The following is a 21,800-nucleotide window of genomic DNA, read 5'->3' on the forward strand; positions in this document are numbered from 1 at the left end:
CTACTTTAAGCACAGTCGCGGGCGGCGGGCTGCGCCTCGGAACCCGCCGCCGGCCCTCGGGGGATCCGTCGTGTAATTACGGCGGGGACGCTATCGCGGCGCCTCATCTGCATTTCTGACTGCGAGGAGGCTCTTTTAGATCTCGCCTCAATTACCTGCTCGGCTGGAGGAGATGACATTATCTGATGGCGGGGAAAAAAGCTTCAATACTGCTTGACATTTTTATTATTTCCTTAAAGGCGGGTGTCATCTTTTATCTGTCTTCCTTCGTGTACGCGTTGGCTCGAGGTGACGCGTGCGTCGAGGGCTGGAGAGGTGACAGATGGGCGGAGACGTCTGCTTTTCTGGATGCACTGTTAATAGAATAAAATGATGTCACCGTGTTTATGTAGCTTTGAAAAATCGCAAGCCAGATCGGAATTCACGGCAGCCGCTGTAAACGTTGCAGGCGTGCACGTGACTCGTTTTGTCCGCTAAGCCCACAAAACGCCGCCGAGTCGTTTGACACCAGCTTTTTAACGACAATTTACCTCCGAGGGCAAAAAGCAGATGCTTGCGGAGTGTTTTTGAAACCGCTTTTTTTAAAATTTTATTGGTCTTTACTGGGGGGGGTGACAGATGGCGGCCTGCAAAAGAACGCATCCCCGCTCACCCGCCCCCCCGGGGAACGAGCCTTAATTGCGGTGACACAAACACAGAGCGCCGCAGCCTGGGGCGGGCGGCCATGTTGCTTTTGGGCCCGCTGGGTCGGCAGAGTGATTTCTCTTATGCTAATTGTTAGCATCCTCTTCCTGCTTTTTTTCCCAAAGATCGATCAGAATTGTTGCACAAAATGCTTGTCAGATGTGATCGGATCTTCCTCTAAGTCACAACTAAACATTCAATTCAATTCAAATTTGTATTTCACTCTTAAAAAAGAACAGCATGATTTTGTGCTGTGATAATTCCCACAGAAAATATGACTTTGTAAAAAGCTGAGGGGCTTAACTGTAATTCTGAAGGGTTCACAAACTCGGGCGTCCGTGTCCCCCAGGCGCCCCCCCCCCCCCCCTCAGGATCGTCTCCATGTTGCAGGTCAATAATTGAAGGGAGCGAGCGCCGCCATCTTGACCGTGCTGCTGAATTTTTAACCGGCGACACACAAAGTCCTCCCCTCCTCCCCCGCATGTAACCGAGGCGGCGTGCCACGGATGCTGCGGCGGCAAATAATGTCGAGCTGGGAAACGTTACTTTGTGTTAGCGTTGGGAATTCACAACATGCATGTTTGGTCAGGCCCAAAAAATTGATCAAGAGTCCTGAAATATGGGTGTTTATTTTTATTTTATTTTATTTTATTTTATTATTGTTATTTTTTTATTGTTATTTTTTTTTTATGTTTTTTTTGCTAAAATGACTTGATCAATTAATTTATTGAATATTTGGAATTAAATGAGCTAAATAATAAAATGGTATAACCAAGGTTATTATAGTTCACCCCGGCGAAGGAAATACACAAAATACAAGTTGGTTGGCATGTGCAAGTGAGCGCGCACGTGTCGGCATGTGCGTTGAACGTTGTTTCGCGGCGGCTAATGCACCGAGCGGCTTTCCACGCCAGCCAGCGCCGAGGCGAAAGTGGGTGTCACATGGTTTATTCATGCTGGCACCCGACCGCGCTCACAGAAGTGACGCGGGGCTCGCAAGGTGGACGATGTTTGCGGTCTTTAAAGTAGACGAGTAAGAGAAGTCTTAATTTATTCATATGTGGATTTGCTGTGAATAGTCGATGGATCCATTTTTTTCAAATTAATTTTACATAGAGCTGGGCGATATTGCCTTCATGAAAATTTCATTTCCGATTTTAATCTGTTTCTTTCTCTTGGCTTATAGAAAAAAGCGAGTGACAATGACATTATTAAAATCATGTTTTGCTCGTTTTTTTTCCTTCTGGAAATTACTTTGTTTATCCTGACACCATTTTTTTCCTACAAGTTTTCGTCCTCACTCCATACTTCAATCAAAATAGTTTTTTTTTCTTTACAAACGTCGATTTCGTCAAAACATGCACATAAACATGATCCTTAAAGTCTCTGTAAAGTGAAAATAAATCTTAAGTCTATGAAATTTGACACAATTCTGGGTCGGACAACGAGGCGCTCTAACGCAGCCATGCCAGCCCAAAGCCCCTTTCCACACACTGGTCATCAAGTTAGACTTTTTTGTTTTTCCGTTGCTCTTCCGCCTCCTTTCCGCGCTGTTTTCACACTCGCAGCTGACAATGAGGCACTCTAAAGCGGCCACGCTAATGAATTAGCTTAACTCATTCACTGCCATACTGTAAATTTATTTGAACTATTTCTATTATTTTATTGAGAAGATTAAGAAAACCTAGAATTTTTTTATTGTAAATTTAGAATTAAATTTAAAAATAAAATTGTGATTAATTGTGAGTTAACTAGTGAAGTCGTGTGATTAATTACAATTAATTAATTTTAAATAATCTTTTATTCTTAAAAAAATATTTCAAAAAGAAAAGAAAAGATTATTAAAAATTAGGGGCGTCAAGCAATTAATATTAGTAATCGTAATTAATCGCCTGACTTCACTAGTTAACTCACGATTAATCACAAATTTGATATCTGTTCGAAGTGTATAATTTTTTCCCTAGGTTTTCATACTCTTGTTAACAAAAGTTAAAAAAAAAAAAGTTAAACTCGTAGAAATATTTAAAATGATTTTTTGACGTCTATAGCCGTCAATGGCAGTGAATGAGTTAAGGGAAGATGCCTTTTCGTGATAGGTATCGCTAGCTAGCTAGCTAAGTTAGACTTTGAACTGAGGAAGTTACTAGAACGGTATAAAAAAAAAAAGGTCACAAAAAGTTTAAATTAATTGATAAAAGGGATTAATCGGTCAGCCGGCTGCTCGGGGTGAGTCACCAACATATGTCGCCGTGGTTACGCTCCACCCTCGCTGACACACACACACACGCCGGCAAATCATACAACGTTTGTCCCTTCCAAAGCGACACACACTTCCATCTGTCACACAAAACCCGTCAAATCTCTTTTTAATTTTCTCAGTATGCCGCGCTAGTATAGCTTAAGCTCACAACCAATCACTGTGACACACACACACACACACACACACACACACACACACACAAACGCACGGCAGGCCTGCAAGCAGACAAATGACGCGAATGAAGTGGCATAAAGAGAGAGATAATAAATGGCAGGGGAGACGGAGTGACGGGATCACGTTGCGCCGCGCTGAAAGGCGCCGAGCGAGCGAGACGGACACAAATTGCTCCAAAGACCAACGGCAGGCGGGAGAGTGAATGCGAAATGAAAAACATGTAACCAGGGTCATACTGGTTCCTGGAAATGCGCTGGGTAGATGTAGTCGTAAAATCTTTTTTTAATCGTGTCCTTTATGAACGGTAATAAAGAAAGCCCTCGATGCCATTTGAGCAAGGCAGAGCGATTGAGAAAATAAGATAAATGGCTTGAATGATGATTTCTTATTTTTTTTTTTTACCCTTCTTCTCTACTGACGTATTCATTTATTAGTCAGCATTTGATTGGTATCACCAAAAATGCTGGTTTCTGACCAAAAAGCAGAGAAAACAATTATTGTAGGGGGGGGGGGGGGGGGAACACATCAGTGACTTTGACATTAATATTTGTGTTGGCTTTTTTTAATGCCTCAAACTACTTTGTATAAAACAAAAGCAAGTGGGAAAAAAGTGGGGGGGGGAAAAACAAAACAACAACGGTGGCTCGGATGTCAGAATTTTGAGGGCTTTTTTGACGCCTCAAACTGTAAAACAACAAAAGCAGGCAGGGAGAGAAGGTGAAAAGGTGAAAAAAACAAAACAGTGACTGACATTAATACTTTTGACTTGTTCGAAGACTCAAAGTATGAAATAAAAAAGTTTAGAAAAAAAGGTGAAAACGTGGTGGGGGGGCCAACAGTCCGATTTTATTATTTTTGGCTTTTTTTTTATTTGTATTCCTTGAACTATAAAATTAGAATTAGTAGAATTAAAAACAACATTGACTTTGATAATAATTATTTTTTTTAAAATAATAATATATTTTTTTCATTTTTGGAGGCCTCCAACTATGAAAACAAACAATACTGATAAAGGACTTTTTTGAGCCCTGAAAACAAACAATACTGATAAAGGACTAATGATGGCAAAAAAATAATTTACGAGCAATGCTGACTCGCCCTCTCCAACTCAAAAGCTGTGCCAAACTCAAATCCAAAGCAATGCCGCCATCTACAGTGATCTGTTAGTCATTACACTGGTTCACAAACCTGAACAGAGCGGGGCGGGACCCTCTTCCAATTGAGAAATGTATTTCACGAACATAACAGTTGTTGACCAGGGGTGGCAAATCCAGGTCCAGAAAGTAAAAACCCTGCCACAGTTTGGCCTTAGCCCCTGAAGCTAGCGAGCTAGCTCCGTAAAAGATAAACAAGCACCAGGGGGGCTAGCTAAAAGGTAAACAAGCACCATGGGCGCTAGCTAGGAAGCTAGCTAGCTAGCACCTGAGGCTAAAGCCAAACTGTGGCACTACAGCAGTGAATGAGTGAATTAATTTTTCTGTCGATCAACGGTAAGCTATTTTAGCACTAAAATGTCTAATGTGCTGACGTTAGCTAGAAAGCTAGCCATGATGTCAGCTACGATCCAACCAAACATTTGTAAGAAAATGTCTTCCTCAAACCCAATGATGGAAGTTTACGTCTCTTAAGACTTGAACACGGTTCAAACCCAAACGCAGTAAGTTTTAATCATCATTCCACATCACTTTCACATTTGACGTAGCAATCCAGCTAATTCTACTTAACCGCAACTGTATTAAAAAAAAAAGAAATCATTCTCTGCCAGGAACTGTTAGCCGGAAAAGGTTAGCACGGGCTGCCTTGTGACAGAACATCAGCGCCAACCATTCGCACTCACCCTCCCACCTGAAGTCATTTGAGTCTGGAGTGAACCTCAAATACATATTTTGAGAGCGTTGAGAGGAAGCCAGAGTGCCGCCAGAGAACAGGCACGCCGAGTACTCCACATAGAAAACCATTAACTTGCAAAAAAAAAAAAGGCAAACACATCACAGCGACATCACAAGATCAGCAGCTTGCGCAAATGTCAGACAAATTCAAACCCTTCCGTGCCGTCGCATACAAAGAAGTTGGGATGAATACCGAGACGCGAGGAAACTGGAAACGGAAGAATGCAAGATGTAACAACCGTTTTGTGAATAAGCAACGCCGCTCAACGCTGCAATTTCTTGTGAGGCGTAACAGTCGAGCAGCCGATGCAGCTTCCCGTGATCACATGATATCGACCGTGACAGTGACCGTGAGTGGCGGGTGTTAAGCTTCGCACCCTAGTCCGGATTTCCCGTCATCCTTTTAGACACAGACGTCATTTCCAACTGATTCTACACACTGTTGAGATCATTTGATGACATCACCGCGTGGAAAATGTACAACACTGATCGCTGCGTTGCATCGTTGGGAAAATATTCTGTATTTTCCCCCCCATTTTTTTCTCTATTTCCGATTTTAAAACTGAATTTCTGAAAGGATTAACAATAGCAGTAGGTGTGATGTTATTTTTATGAACGCATTCACTCGCAGCCATTTTCACTGAAGCAACCCCCTTCGCTCCCGGCTGTTTGACTGGATTTTGACTGATTTTGCAAGGCCCACAGAATATTGTGTTCTGTTGCTATAAATGCATGAAACCTACCAAAAGAAAGCATTGCAGCAATTAGCATTACAATATAGCTAAGTTTCATCATTATTCACAAATCTGTTTAAAACAGTGTTGGAAAGGGCTTTTTTTTTTTTTTTACAACATGGCCCTGGTTGATCTCTTATACTCTGCTGCCACCTGCTGTCCGTTTTTGTAATAACTACCATTGCTTTAAGCGTCCTGTTCAGGTTTAGAGGCTGCATCAAAGCCTTCTGTTTGTTCGAGCATTAAAAAAAAAACAACGTATGTTATTTGGACCATGGTAATATTTAAAATAGAACGTTTTTATATGTTTTTGGGAGCAACTGAGTTAATTATTTACACAGTTGTCGACAGCCACCATGGGAATCCTTTTCATTCAGCCAAAGTAGGTCGGCGGTAGGTACTTATTAGGCGCATTCTTTAAACGTTTATTGTTTTCGAGGCTTTTCATTTAGGATGATAAGAGCGAGCAGGCGTCAGCGTTGTTGTTTTTATTTGTGTTTTTATTATGTCAGCACTCGACTGACTGCACACCGCCGGGAGTCCAAAAATTATCATTTTTTTTTTATGTGCGTTATTTGTTATGTACCTTCTGCACGCACGCAGGCACCAACTGCTCCACGAGCTCACTGGGGAAGGGAGATCAGATGGTCTGGGGGAGGCGAGGAGAGACACTTGGGGGGGGGGGGGTTGGGTACAAGGGTGAGGAAGACAGACAGCAGGATCAGGAGGGCAGAAGATGACAAGAACGAGCGCGATAAGGAGGAAGCCGAGGCAGTGACGTTTTCTGGGAGAGGGGAGTAGATTGGGGGGGGGGGGGGGCAGTCGGAGATCACCGTGCCGAGTGTCTGTCACGTCGACGGAGGGGGAGCGGGGGGGGGGGTCTCAAAACAGCTGCGGGCTCTCCTTGTCATTGCCAAGCGCCAACACAGGCTACGCTGCATGTGTGTGTGTGTGTGCCGAAAAGAAGGCGGGTTTTTCGGAAAGAACCAATCATACGCAAGACGAATCCATAGGATCAAAAATAATGTTCAACCAGAAGATGAAAACTAAGATGAAATCCACCTAAGCATGTATTCTTCTTCTACTCAAAGCTGATAGATTATAGCTAAACCTTAGTTTAGCGGTTAGCACAGCTTTCCTTTTTCTCTTACTTCTCGTCCTCCTTTAGTGATAATATTTGCTAAATGTGTATCTTGTTCGCACATCGACTTAGAGGAGCGTCTCCTCACCGTGACAGTGTTTAGCCACGCTAGCTAGCCGCAGCTCTTAGCCCATCGCGGATTCTGAGCAAGTTAGCTTAGCGCCTAGCATATCACGCCATAAAATGTCAGAAAATTGCCCATCTTTCTAAAACGGCAACAAATGCCACCTGACCAAAGTCCTGTCTGAATAGGAAAGTAGTACATGTAATCGTGTTTTTTCCAAAGCCAAAGCCATAAATCGGAGAATTGTTTACTGTTGAGAGGCCAAAATCAGAGGGCGTGGCCAATTTCAAGGTAAACAACAGCTCTAAATGATTAATCGTTTATCAAAATGGCTGTCAATTACTGATTGATTACCTGTCAATGACTTATGTAATCGATTAGTTGTGGAATATTTGTTGCCGCTTACCTGAGCATATTGCTGTGTGCTATGTTTGGATGTGTTTTCAATTGCTGCTAATTTCTCTTAGCCCGTCAATGGTGTTCTACATTATATGTTAGCATGACGCTAGTGGACCATTTATGGCTCTGTGTGAGGGATCTGGAATTCCCACGGGGAACAAAAATCTCTTCAATATACCGAGCTCCAAGAGCTTTTTAGATCAACAGTAAGATCTATTTTTTCGACTCGCATAAATCCAGTGAAGAGATTTTCGGACTAGTGTGATTTACACCAGAGGACGGGAGAGGCGCGAAGCGCAGCAGCAAGGACGGCCAGAGAGCAAACACACGTGAACACGCACACGCGCGCGCACGCACGCACAGCACTGGCGGGGAGTGGATGCAGCTGGATGTGATCTCAATACCTGCAGAGATAATAGAATTGCGAGAGGTCACACGGTGCTCGCCGATGCCCACTGGCCAGCCGGGCGCGCGTTTGCGCGCACACACCGAGAGACAAAATTGCTTCTTGGAAAATGACAAACGGGAGTCGGCGGCGTTAAATTAAATTGTCCTGTAATTTCACGTTGACATCCCGAGTACACCGTGTTCCGAGCACTCTCCCTCGCCCGCTCCTCTCCTCCGAGCCGGGATCCATTTCTTCAAACATTTGTGTAATTTGGATAATTAAAAGCTCTCTGTAGTGTTTTTTGATAACCCTTGCGCGCTGGCGAGCGCTATATGGGGGCGATGAACTCAATCAACGCGCTTTCCAATTAGCAGCGGTTCGGCTAATGGTAAACGATTCATCAAAGAAAGGCTTCAAGCTGTTTAATGCCACTCCGAGTGGAAGTTTACCGTCAAACTAGACGTGAAAAAAAAAAAGAAGAAGAAGAGAACTACGCGTTGTATTAGCTCTTTAGCCCAGTTCAAATGGATCTTTGACGTGTATAGCCGTCATTGGCAGTGAGCGAGTGATGATTGGCTGTCGCTAGAACTCGAGTGGGAACACGATTAATGCAATGTGGCAAAAAAAAACGGTTCAATTTGAATTCTGTTCTCTAAAGTCTAATCTTATGAAAGACACATTTCACAATCAAGATGGCCTCCCCTGCCCGCTGTGTCACATCTGTTAACAATGCGCCGCACTTCGGTTGTTGATCTCGAGGCTCGTAATCGGCTTATTGGCCCCTCGCTTCTCCTTGTCCTGCAACAACACAGGGGAGGGATGTGGTGGAGTAATTGGGGGGGGGGGGGGGTAGGTGCTCGTGGCAGAATGCTCGTTAACGGACCCTCACCTCTCCGCCAGGCAAACGAGCCGAGCCGAGTCCGCCCCCGCGATCGGGAGCCGCTCATCCTCCTCGTTCATTTGATTCGCCGTCTTGCCGAGCTCGCCGTGATTATGTCATTAGGGGAGTGAATCTGAATTTGAGGTGCTTAAATGTCTGTGTCGGTTCTCAGTCATCCAGTTCATGGGGAAGTTAAATGGACTCTTCCTGGTGGCTGAAGACTTTTCACCTTTAACCTACGGGTGTGTTGTTGTTGTTGTTGCCTGCTACGACTGACTGGTGAAAGAACGTTCTGGTCATGGTAGCTAATCCACAAACGTTGAATCAGACTCTTGTTGGTGATTCCAAAGGTTTCACCTTGAATGACAAAAAAGCTTCCTCAGACTCCCCTTTATGTTTCTGTTTTGTGCGTCCCAACAGGCTTGTTGTGTGGCTGGCGAACGACCATTTTGCGTAAGAAGCAGTTGCTCACCTGTATGGAGGCAAAACAGCTCCCGGGTGGCCACTTTCCGCACAGCCTGAGGCCATCTTTGGTAGAGAAATGTCAGGACGTTGTTGTAAGCGGACGATAAGTGATAGCAAAAACGTCCTCTTCTCTCAAAGCCGGGTCTTTGTTGTTTTTATAACGGCAGTTGGCGACAGCAGTTATCTCTGAGGCCCTTTGTGCCTTGAGCGGGTCAAGAACCACACACCTCATACATAATGTATATAAGACGACCAACTGAGCCCCACATGAGCCAAGCACCTGGCGACAGACGCCAGGAAAAACTTTGAACAGAAACCGTGTGAAGGAGGGACGGAGGAGAAGGGCAGGCGGAAAATAGAGAGAGAAGAAGGACAGTAGTCCCAGCAACGACCCACCACAGACATAAACAGAAAGCCCCGACACCAAAAATCTGAACTGAAGAAGACTTTTGGATTTGGGGACACACCCACCAGAGACACAAATAGAAGGACCCTACACCAAAGTTAAGAACTGAATAAGACTTTTGGATTTGGGGACACACCCTCCAGAGACACAAATAGAAGGACCCGACACCAAAGTTAAGAACTGAAGAAGACTTTTGGATTTGGGGACGCACCCACCAGAGACACAAATAGAAGGACCCTACGCCAAAGTTAAGAACTAAAGACGACTTTTGGATTTGGGGACACACCCACCAGAGACACAAATAGAAGGACCTTACACCAAAGTTAAGGTCTGAAGGATTCATTTGGATTTGGGGACGCACCCACCAGAGACACAAATAGAAGGACCCTCCACCAAAAATCAGAACTGAAGAAGACTTTTGGATTTGGGGACACACCCACCAGAGACACAAATAGAAGGACCCGACACCAAAGTTAAGAACTGAAGAAGACTTTTGGATTTGGGGACACACCCTCCAGAGACACAAATAGAAGGACCCGACACCAAAGTTAAGAACTGAAGAAGACTTTTGGATTTGGGGACGCACCCACCAGAGACACAAATAGAAGGACCCTACGCCAAAGTTAAGAACTAAAGACGACTTTTGGATTTGGGGACACACCCACCAGAGACACAAATAGAAGGACCCGACACCAAAGTTAAGAACTGAAGAAGACTTTTGGATTTGGGGACGCACCCACCAGAGACACAAATAGAAGGACCGTACACCAAAGTTAAGGTCTGAAGGATTCATTTGGATTTGGGGACGCACCCACCAGAGACACAAATAGAAGGACCCTCCACCAAAAATCAGAACTGAAGAAGACTTTTGGATTTGGGGACACACCCACCAGAGACACAAATAGAAGGACCCTACACCAAAGTTAAGAACTGAATAAGACTTTTGGATTTGGGGACACACCCTCCAGAGACACAAATAGAAGGACCCGACACCAAAGTTAAGAACTGAAGAAGACTTTTGGATTTGGGGACGCACCCACCAGAGACACAAATAGAAGGACCCTACGCCAAAGTTAAGAACTAAAGACGACTTTTGGATTTGGGGACACACCCACCAGAGACACAAATAGAAGGACCTTACACCAAAGTTAAGGTCTGAAGGATTCATTTGGATTTGGGGACGCACCCACCAGAGACACAAATAGAAGGACCCTCCACCAAAAATCAGAACTGAAGAAGACTTTTGGATTTGGGGACACACCCACCAGAGACACAAATAGAAGGACCCGACACCAAAGTTAAGAACTGAAGAAGACTTTTGGATTTGGGGACACACCCTCCAGAGACACAAATAGAAGGACCCGACACCAAAGTTAAGAACTGAAGAAGACTTTTGGATTTGGGGACGCACCCACCAGAGACACAAATAGAAGGACCCTACGCCAAAGTTAAGAACTAAAGACGACTTTTGGATTTGGGGACACACCCACCAGAGACACAAATAGAAGGACCCGACACCAAAGTTAAGAACTGAAGAAGACTTTTGGATTTGGGGACGCACCCACCAGAGACACAAATAGAAGGACCTTACACCAAAGTTAAGGTCTGAAGGATTCATTTGGATTTGGGGACGCACCCACCAGAGACACAAATAGAAGGACCCTCCACCAAAAATCAGAACTGAAGAAGACTTTTGGATTTGGGGACACACCCACCAGAGACACAAATAGAAGGACCCTACACCAAAGTTAAGAACTGAATAAGACTTTTGGATTTGGGGACACACCCTCCAGAGACACAAATAGAAGGACCCGACACCAAAGTTAAGAACTGAAGAAGACTTTTGGATTTGGGGACGCACCCACCAGAGACACAAATAGAAGGACCCTACGCCAAAGTTAAGAACTAAAGACGACTTTTGGATTTGGGGACACACCCACCAGAGACACAAATAGAAGGACCTTACACCAAAGTTAAGGTCTGAAGGATTCATTTGGATTTGGGGACGCACCCACCAGAGACACAAATAGAAGGACCCTCCACCAAAAATCAGAACTGAAGAAGACTTTTGGATTTGGGGACACACCCACCAGAGACACAAATAGAAGGACCCGACACCAAAGTTAAGAACTGAAGAAGACTTTTGGATTTGGGGACACACCCTCCAGAGACACAAATAGAAGGACCCGACACCAAAGTTAAGAACTGAAGAAGACTTTTGGATTTGGGGACGCACCCACCAGAGACACAAATAGAAGGACCCTACGCCAAAGTTAAGAACTAAAGACGACTTTTGGATTTGGGGACACACCCACCAGAGACACAAATAGAAGGACCCGACACCAAAGTTAAGAACTGAAGAAGACTTTTGGATTTGGGGACGCACCCACCAGAGACACAAATAGAAGGACCTTACACCAAAGTTAAGGTCTGAAGGATTCATTTGGATTTGGGGACGCACCCACCAGAGACACAAATAGAAGGACCCTCCACCAAAAATCAGAACTGAAGAAGACTTTTGGATTTGGGGACACACCCACCAGAGACACAAATAGAAGGACCTTACACCAAAGTTAAGGACTGAAGGAGACTTTAGGATTTCGGGACGCACCCACCAGAGACACAAATAGAAGGACCCTCCACCAAAGTTAAGAACTGAAGAAGACTTTAGGATTTGGGGACGCACCCTCCAGAGACACAAATAGAAGGACCCTACACAAAAATTCAGAACTGAAGAAGACTTTTGGATTCAAGTTTAAATGTCTTCATAAACCAAGAAGAGGACATTTGCTTCCAATCGACTTTTCCAGATCTGGGCCGGTGCTTTGACTCTTTTGTGATTAAGGTTTGACTGGACTGCTTCAGACCTTCCGATAATGTTTGGCTTGTATCCGTGCACGTCCCTTTTGTTTTCCCTGCTAAGCGGGCTGAGCTTAATCCTCTCCGCCCTCCCTTCCCGCCGTACGAGCCGAACACATGCTAGTGGTTGGATTACCATCAGGCCCGATTGAGCAGTTCCCGGACGAGCCAGCTGTGTTTTTTTTTTTTTTGTGTGTGTAACAAAATGATTAGCTTTGGTTTTCCATTTAGACATGCGCCATTGAACCGAATGGACGCCGGCGGATCGGAGCGCCGTCCCTCGTTAAAATGTGATGATGACGACTTAGCGACTGACAGGCGGCTCTTCGGAAGGCGCCAGATCAGAGCGCTTGTCAATCGCGCTTCCATGCAAGCGTCGTCAATTTCATTGCTAGGATGAATGGATGGAGTCACTCAAAGTGCTTGTGGTCTACGGGCTGACTGATGACCAGTCCAGGATTTACTCCCGCATCTCTCACCAAAGCTGAGAATGGATGGAGCATTAAGGCAGAAGTGTGGACGCCGGCGCCAAAGCCCGCCGCGTCACAACCCATAAAAATAGCAATTACTACTTTTCTATTAGGCATTTTATTGCCCTTTTGACTTGGTGATAAATTGATATTCTCATTTTTTTTAAATACATACCTCCTCTAACATGGCGCTTCGAGCATACTCATCATTTTAATTACGCGCCTGAGTTATTGTTAAGCATCCCCGGGTTCCTTGAATGGCGCCGTATAAATACCAGCTATATTTATTGAAGTCGTCCCCATCGTGTTGGCGGTTCAATATTCGCCGTTTCACTTGTGTAAGTAATTATAAAACAAGCAAAACAAGACTGGGGGAAAAAAAGAGCTTTTGATGGCAAAATGCTAATTGTTTCCGAACTTACAACCCTCACATCTCCATCCGGTCGCCCCTGAATAATTCCATGTGATGACTTCCGACCCGGACCTTTGATCCGGAGCCGCGGAGTTGAGCCGCAGAAGCCCCCCCGTCCCCGACGGCGAGAGAAGCGCTCGGATTCCCGCACATGAAAGGAAAAGGAAGTCATTTCCGCGTGCCGAGCCTGCGTGGCGGACAAACGCGAGAGAAATGAGACGCGTCAGGGTGTGTCGGAAGCGGCGCTCAGTGGAGAGCTGACGTTTGCTTCACGTGGCGTCTCGCTTTCGATTCCGCGCTAGCTCGTAGCGTGGGAAAATGTCAGCTGGGCTTTGCAACAAGAGACGCTGGAGTTTTGGACACGCTGTTGTTTTCCTCCAAGCCGCCACCGGGTTCTTGATGTTTTCATTGAACATGCTGTGGGCGGACCTTTTTGGCGGGGGGGGTTTGCTACTGAGTTCCTCTCGACGCATTACGTGGGAGGAAAACAAAGATGATCTCATGATTTCAATTTGCCGAGAGAACAGAATGGAACAGGAGAGAAGAAGGCGGCTTTGGCCGTCCCACAGTGAGGACACTCGCGGGTTTCATAACAGGAAAGCTGACAATAGCGGCACACTAGAACCAGAGAATATCAAAGATTCTGAGAAACATTTGTAGGGGAGAAACAATCTAGCAAGGTCGACGTGTTGAACAGCGAACGGTCGCGATGACTGAAGCCTTCTGTGCGCAGAATTTGCTTTCTCCGGAACGCGGGGCCTCGTAAACGGGCCCGATTCATTCGCGGCAATCTATCACGGCGAAAGCTCCGCGAACGTCTGAATACAGATGACCGCGTTGCATTTTGTGTCTCGCTTCGAAGCCGCGTCTCGGCCAAACGTCGGCTCGTCTCAAGACGAATGGCTGCGGGTGTCTCGCTGATTACACTTTAATCGAACGGCGGTTTGTAAAAATCGGATTAAGTATTCTGCTGATCATCCCATCGATTGAGTCATCGGATAAAAATCGTTTTTTTTTTTTAATGCCAATACAAAATGTGCACTTTGAGGTGCTGGTATTTTTGCCCACGTGGGACATTGAATGTTTTAAAAGGCAGGGCTTGAGCTGGTGAGTGACATGGGAGTCAGCAAATGAGATTATGGCAGGCTTACCATTTTCCCCCAAAAATGTCTTATCCTTGAGCATTTTTGCGAGGACATTACAATACGTCCTAACTCGATTTAGTAGGCTAGAGCAAATTAGCTATCATCGATGTGTTCCTTGTGTTAGCTGTCGCGGTACACAAGTTTTGCTTTGCATGCGTTACATATTGGTCGTTTCTTTTTTAACCGTGAAATGATCCCAAACTTTGGACATTTTGTGTCTTATGTCGTCTTTCCTGCCGGCTAACCGCTATCTGTGCCAGCATATTTCTAAACGGAGTGGACGCTTCGAAGTAGCTCTTTTGCTAAGTTATTTCATTTTTTTAAAACTTGAAATTAGGTGAATTTTTCAGCCAATAGCAGACGATAGCAAGGTTAATCAAAAAAAAAAAAAAACTCAAGTTGACTATGTGAATAGCTATAGTATAGCTATTCACATAGCTGCTATAGGAATGGTTTACTTACTGAACCTTACATCAAACAGCTAGCTAGCTGTTATAGCAGCTAGCTAGCTGTTATAGCAGCACCTCCACTGCAATCTTACGTACTACTTCTTAATCTTATTGACGTATTGACTTACTTGCACTGTTATTTGCTGTTAGCGCCTGCTAGCCATCACCTGATGGCCAAGGCTAGCGACTTTGTCACCAGAATGAACTTGGTATTTGGGCTGGCGTTCCAGAATGAGCACATACACATGTATAGGCGCCATTAAATACAAATAGTTTGGGTTCTGCCGAAAAATGAGCAAGTTGGTGGTTAGCGAATCAATGAGGATTTACAACCTACAGGAAGTGGAGCTTCTCCTGAGTCACTGCGACCGCGTCATTTACATTTTTTGCGTTACGCACAAAGTCGGCTGAGAAAGCGCTCGGCACGGCGCTTAATCCCGCTGATGAGACCCGTTTCATCGGGGGAAGCGTCTGGCGCGCCAAATCTCATCCATTATGTATGATCCGGTCCTCCCAAGTCTTCACAAGAAGTTTCCCCAATCGCTTTTAAACGCCGGCTTGATCTGAATGAAAGTCACCTGCTCGTCGCAATGACAAAAGATGGCGCCACAAAGACGCCGTGTGAGCGTTTCCAGATGAAGCAGATTAGAAAAAAATCAACAATGGAGGCTAATTACGGCGTCCTTGCAGAAGCCGTTTTGCTTTTAATCAACATCAACGCTTGATTGGTTCTCAATATTTGATGTGGTTTTGACATTCATTTCCGCCGCTGATGAACGTTTGTCCCTCCGATGACGGTCTTTATTAGCGTCCTGCTGCTCAACAGAGCTCGGCTTACGCTCTGTCAATCATCTGTAATCATGTTTCTTTCCCATTTCGAGGGCCGTGAAATGCGTTTTTTTTTTTTTGGAAGCGCCGCTTGACACCCGAAGCGCAAAGAGTGTGGGCGGCGGATCCGTTTTTTTCACTGGGTCGCTACAAAAAAAAAAAGAGCAACATTCAGCAGCATTGTCGGAAATCTTCATCTTTAAGCGTGCGTACACGTTTTGGGTTGTTGGGCTGAAATTGAGCAATTTCACGCATTCCAGCCCGATTATTTATCCTTTAAAAAAAATTTTTTACTTTTTTTTTTATCCTAACTCAGTGTTGCGTTGTGTTCCTGTATTCTTCTTCACTCGCAGCCATTGTCACTGAAGCTACCCCCTTCGCTCCTCAAGGTCCACAGAATATTCTGTTCTATTGCTATAAAAACATGGATTCGAGTACTTTCTTTCATTAGGAAAAAAAAAAAGGTATATTTGTATCTGTTTCCGTTTTGCAGCAATTAGCATTAGCATATAGCTAAGTTTCATCATTATCCACAAACCTGTCGAAAACAGTTGGCAAAAAGAGATTGTTGCAACGCGGCAATGGCTGATCTCTTATACTCTGCTGCCACCCGCTGGTCGTTTTTTTTTTAATAACTACCATTGCTTTAAGTGACCTCCTCATGTCAGAAGAGGCATCAAAGCCTTCTGTAAGTATTAAAAAACGTATTTATACGTTTTTGGGTTGTGCCGAACTAGAATTGCTACCAAGTGATGCAACGGCGCCATCTACAGGGATCTGTTAGTCATTTGAGTGGTAAACAAAACTGTTGGAAGATTTCCTTCCATACTTGGACTAAATGAACAGAATTGATCTTTTTAAGTCCTTTTTATTTTCTAAAAACAATAATAAGCTGTAATCTACTCGTCCTAACTCAGGCGGGGGCGCGTATCCGTCCTCGTTAGCGTGGCGTTCCTATCCGCCGCACGGCGAAACACGCTCCGTTCACGCTCGAGAGGGCGACCAAGCGGCGTGGCGGCGTGGCCCCTCCCGACCGCCGCTTTACGATAAAAGCTGCGGGGCGAGCAATTACCCGAGAGGAGTTATCACACGTTTAACCTGAAGGACGGCGGGCGGCGCTCATGCGCTCGTCGCTTCCACTGGCGGCCGAACACGTAAATGGCAAGAAAAGGAGCGGAAAGGCTTGGAAGAGTTTCAAAGTGGCTTGCGGAGAAAGTAACAGACACTTTAACGCTAATGCTATTAAAAGACGTTGTATAAAAAAAAAGCACTCGCGATCTGTCAGCGCTGCACGCCACTAATTCATTCATTATTCAATTTGCTAATTATAGGGTGAAAGTAGTGAAAAATGGAGGCAGTTTAGCGTCAGTGAACAAGCCTTTTGCAAACCTTTTCAGACTACTGGAATTATTTTGGAAAAATAGCGAAAACTGTATTTTGTTTATTATTTAGCTAGTTTTTATTTATGTGTTTGAAAGCTAGCTAACTCGTTAGCCATCTTGCTTGTTTATTTCGTCGACGTGTGAAAATACCCATCAGCAATTTGTTTTGGTTCATTTCGAAGGTCGGCTATTAAAAAAAAACGGGGCGCGAGGGCTCGCTCATTAATATTAATATCAATTTGTCGGTGTACATGCTAATTTCAAATCGTGTCGATTGTGGAAAAAAAAAATTCATTAGGGTGTCAATTTGTAAACATCAACCATTCATTATAGCGACAGGCTGACGCGCAACCCAAACAAACAAGCAGACCTTCTACTTGGCTTTTGACTGGAAGGGGAGGGGAGGGGGGAGGGGAGGGGGGAGGGGAGGGGGGGTGATGATGAGGGGCGGGCGCACCCGCTCAGCACACTCTTGACGCGCTAGAGAGGATAAACAGACAAATGCCACCAGCCTCTAAATGTCAATTAAGCGTGATTCATCTCTCCACTGCTGGAGGTGGGAGAAAGGGGGGGGGGGGGGGTCACCGGGAGCTCATTTAGCCTCGCACCCGCCTCACTCCCCCTTGACTCCCCCTGTGACATCCCTTGAGAGCAAAGTTAATGAACATGCGCTGATAGGAAATAAGAGGAAGGCTGTGCGATGATGACAATATTGAATTCAATCTTGGCGATGACGTCACAATTGTCCATAACAAAAAGCCAAAAAGTAATTCAACTAGTAGTGCTAGTAATAGTAGTTCCGCTGACTTTCACATTATAACAACACATACTGAAATGAATATCACGTGGAGAAAGTCCTTGCCAAGACCTTTCGTTTGACATATGACTCGATGCGGTTCCTTGCCGCTCTAGTTAGGGCCCTTCCAGTGCCCTTAACATTCAACTTTGACCTTGACGCCGTGACACGCACGCAGCCCTGAAACCAAAGAACCCGTTATGATGACCATCGAGGGATTCCATTGCGCTAGTGCTGGCCGATGCGGCGTTCGATCTTTCATTTTTGATTGTACATGTTGTGTACGGCCATTTTAGTGGGAGGAGTCAAATCCAGCACTAATGTTTATTTCCATGGAGGAGTGAGTGACGACGTGTCCAATTAGGGGAAATCAATCTGTCTAAAGCATAAAAGAGGGAGCCACAAAAACAACAACAAAAAAAAACAAAAGTATGACAGAAAGTGGAATAGTGAAATAATACGGATCGGCTGTCGGCTTTTGTGTTTGTTTTCGCTCATCAGACAGCCACTTTGCATGTGCGTGTGTGCGTGTGCGTGTGTGTGTGTGTGTGTGTGTGTGTGTGTCGTGCAGTGTTAGAGGATCACTGGTTTGACAAGGCTGTCGTGTCCCTCGGGCGATCGGGAGCGCGCTTCAATGACTGTCTAATATGCATCATATTGTAATGAAGCGCACGCACGCACGCAGCTACTGTAACGATTCATATATAAATATTTATATATAAAATATAATATAATATATATATATATATATATATTTAAAACTATGCATGCGTACGTACTAGGGATGTAACCATAACGGCAATATCGCGATATCAAAATTGGCACGGAATCGTCGTCGTCGTCATGATATTAACTCGTTCACTGCCATTGACTGCTATTGACGTCAAAAATTCATTTGAACTATTTGCAATTTTTTCCCCCCCCACTTTTGTTAACAAGATTAGGAAATCCTAGAAATGTTTTTTTGTATTGTACATTTAGAACAGATATAAAATGTAGGATTAATCGTGAGTTAACGATTGAAGTCATGCGATTAATCACGATTAAAAAAATTAATCGGTTACATTTTTTTATCGTAATTAATTGCACGACTTCACAAGTTAACTCATGATTAATCGCAAATTTTATAACTTCTAAATGTACAAAAAAAAAAAAGAATTTTATACTCTTGTTAACGAGTGAAAAAAAATGTTCAACTAATAGAAATAGTTCAAATGAATATTTGACGTCTGTAACCGTCAATGGCAGTGAATGAGTTAATATTGCGATATTTATCATATTGTGATGTTTGGATATCGTTATCATACTGCTTTTTTTTTTTTTTCAGGTCGATACCAGTACGAGTTTTCACTTATTCTAGTTAACAACTCGAATTGAACTTGATTAAGTCAATCCTGAACAGACAGTTCAACAAAGTAAAAAAATAAAAATAAAAAAATACAGATGAAGAGGACCTTGAAAAAGTCATCACATATATTATATATTGAAGAAAAACTATGAATATGAATGTTGAGATCAATTCTAAGCACTGCCGTAATACAATAAACGCTCGAGCGCGGCGATGCACGCACACGCAATGCGCACGTCGCCAGATTTCTTTCTTTCCGTCGAGCGACCCGCCGTGCCGTGTCGTTGCACTGGCACACTTAAGAGGCTTTTTTGTTCCCGGGCACTCGGTCGGGTCCGATGAGCAGCGAGCCAATGCTAATCCCCCCCAACCCCCTCCCCAGCGCCCTCTTTTTGTTTTTTGTGAGTCAGCCAGAACATTGTCTTGTCTTGACTGGCTGCAAGGAAGAAGAAAAAAAAAAAAAAAAAAAAAAAAAAAAAAGACCCTGCAAGGACACCGTTTGATTGTCAAGAAAATCATCAGCTTGGAAAACATTTCAAGGAGACCAATTATGGCTTTTTTTTCTCTTTTCTTTTTCCACTTTTTAAAGAGATGCCTGTCACTGTATGGAGTTGTATCAGCCTGTTTTGAGGGGGCGGGCCTGTCTCGTGGCTCTGCCGGCCAAAGGCGAGTAGGTTTTCGTTACTATGACGACGCACTTTTGAATGCGTGTGCTTAAATCTTTTGGGTGAAATTATAATCCAGTATCAGTATAATCACGGAAGTTCAATGTCGGTCTCATTGAAAATGAATGTGGAAAAGTTGATATTTTAACGTTAAAGTTATGTGGAAGGCGGGAATTTTTGATGTTGAAATTCCAATAGTGTAAATCGGAAGTATTATGTGGTTGTTTCACGGCAAAAAAAAAAAAAAAAATGTGGGGAATAAAAATCACAAGTTTCAAGTTTACTCGATTACTCGAACAAGAAGTCGTCCAAAAGTCCCGTTCCCGTCACCCCGCCCCCTTTTTATATTCACATTCTCCATCTTTGTGCCCCCCCCCCAGGCGTCGGCGCCCAGAAGGTGCGCGTGGAGGAGGAGTTGGAGGCGTACCCCAACGAGTCGGTGGAGCTGCGCTGTCAGTTCATCGACGGGGGAAGCAAAACCAAACTCACCCAGGTCAGTCTTGAGCGAGTCTTTCGTACATTTACACACAATGGAACCATGGCTGTATGTATGTATATTAGGGCTGTCAAAATGAGTGCGTTCATTTTGTGTCAATTTAGAGTTTCTTCAACCCCACTTTTTTTTTTTTTTTTTTCCACCCTTATTTGGAACGCCTGTACTGGGTTGCAACTCGGCAGACACGTCCAGGTCAAAATTTAGCAGTAATAACAATATTATAATATTATTTAAAAAAAAAAAAAAACATTTATTAAATTTTTTTTTTTAATTGATTTGTTGGATTTTTTAAAAAAAAAAAAAAAAAAAAAAAGGAGAGCAATGATGATGTCAAATCGAATGAACAATACTGAGCTCTAAAAAAAAAAAAAAGAAGAAAAAAAAAAATAGCAGTAATAACAATGCAATGCATTTGTGGAGACTCGGGTCATGTTGTATTTAACAACTTTAAATATGTGCATAATTTCACAAGTTGCTTCATGTTAAAGTTGACATAGCTCTAATTATATAAAAGGAAAAATGCACCAAGCTCTGTCAGCAATGTCTTACAAATGCAACGATGCCATCTAGTGGCAGAAAAATCACACAAATCAATATCACACTCGTTTTTTTTTTACAGTACAGTGCATCTTTTCAATTTAAACTTTCATGAATGATCATGAAATGAATCTATCATTTAGCTGACTAAAAGATGCAGCCATATTTCTTAGTGGTGGGATTCTTTGAATGTCTCACGATACGATTCGATTGCGATTTTTGGGTGTGCGATTCGGATTCAGAGTCGATTTTTGATTACGAACGATTTTTGATTGAAAATGATTTGATTGACAATGATTTTTGCTTCAATCTATAGATGTGCAAGGAATCGTCATGGTCTACTCCAGTCTTACTTGCTAATGCTAATTAGCGCGCTACTCGCGGCACTTTTATCACTCAAAAGAACGGCTCCACACTGGAAAAAAAAAAAAACTTTTATTGGAATAACTTGATCGCAACTTTTTCCTTCTACTCGCTAATGTGGCTACAACTTAACAGTGTATTAGACCGCGTGGAACCACACTGCCCCTCAGTGGCCAAACTGGGTACAACATGAACAGCACTCCAGACAAAGGCAAGACAGTATAAAATAATTTAAATAAAATCGATTTTGGGACATTTAAAATCGATTCTGAATCGTACTAAATGAGAATCGATTTTTTTTGGGCACACCCCTAATATTTCTATTAGTTTAACGTTTTTTTGCCACTTTTATGTTAACAGGAGTATGGAAACATTTTATTGCATACGCAGATATAAAATTTGCAATTAATCGGGAGTTAACTATTGAAGTCATGCGATTCTGATCAAATATTTTAATGGCCGGACACCCCTAATACATATGTATAGTGTAAATCAAGCGAGCCTTTAGCTGTCCCAGAAGCTTAATTGTCCGTCCTCTGTTGGACATTCGTCTCAGCTTCCATCTC

The 21,800-nt window shown here is 43.7% G+C and overlaps 1 protein-coding gene across 2 annotated transcripts in view; it reads left to right on the forward strand.

The window, feature by feature from the left end:
• pvrl2l (PVR cell adhesion molecule related 2 like) overlaps positions 1–21,800 on the forward strand; it is a 136,700-nt gene that overhangs the window by 43,654 nt on the left and 71,246 nt on the right. For both annotated transcript variants that reach the window (XM_077547789.1, XM_077547788.1), the window contains exon 2: positions 20,219–20,331. In XM_077547789.1, the coding sequence (XP_077403915.1) occupies positions 20,219–20,331 (113 nt within the window). The remainder of the gene's footprint in view (positions 1–20,218; positions 20,332–21,800) is intronic.

The sequence above is a fragment of the Vanacampus margaritifer genome, chromosome 17 (assembly GCF_051991255.1).
Source record: "Vanacampus margaritifer isolate UIUO_Vmar chromosome 17, RoL_Vmar_1.0, whole genome shotgun sequence".
NCBI lineage: Eukaryota > Metazoa > Chordata > Actinopteri > Syngnathiformes > Syngnathidae > Vanacampus > Vanacampus margaritifer.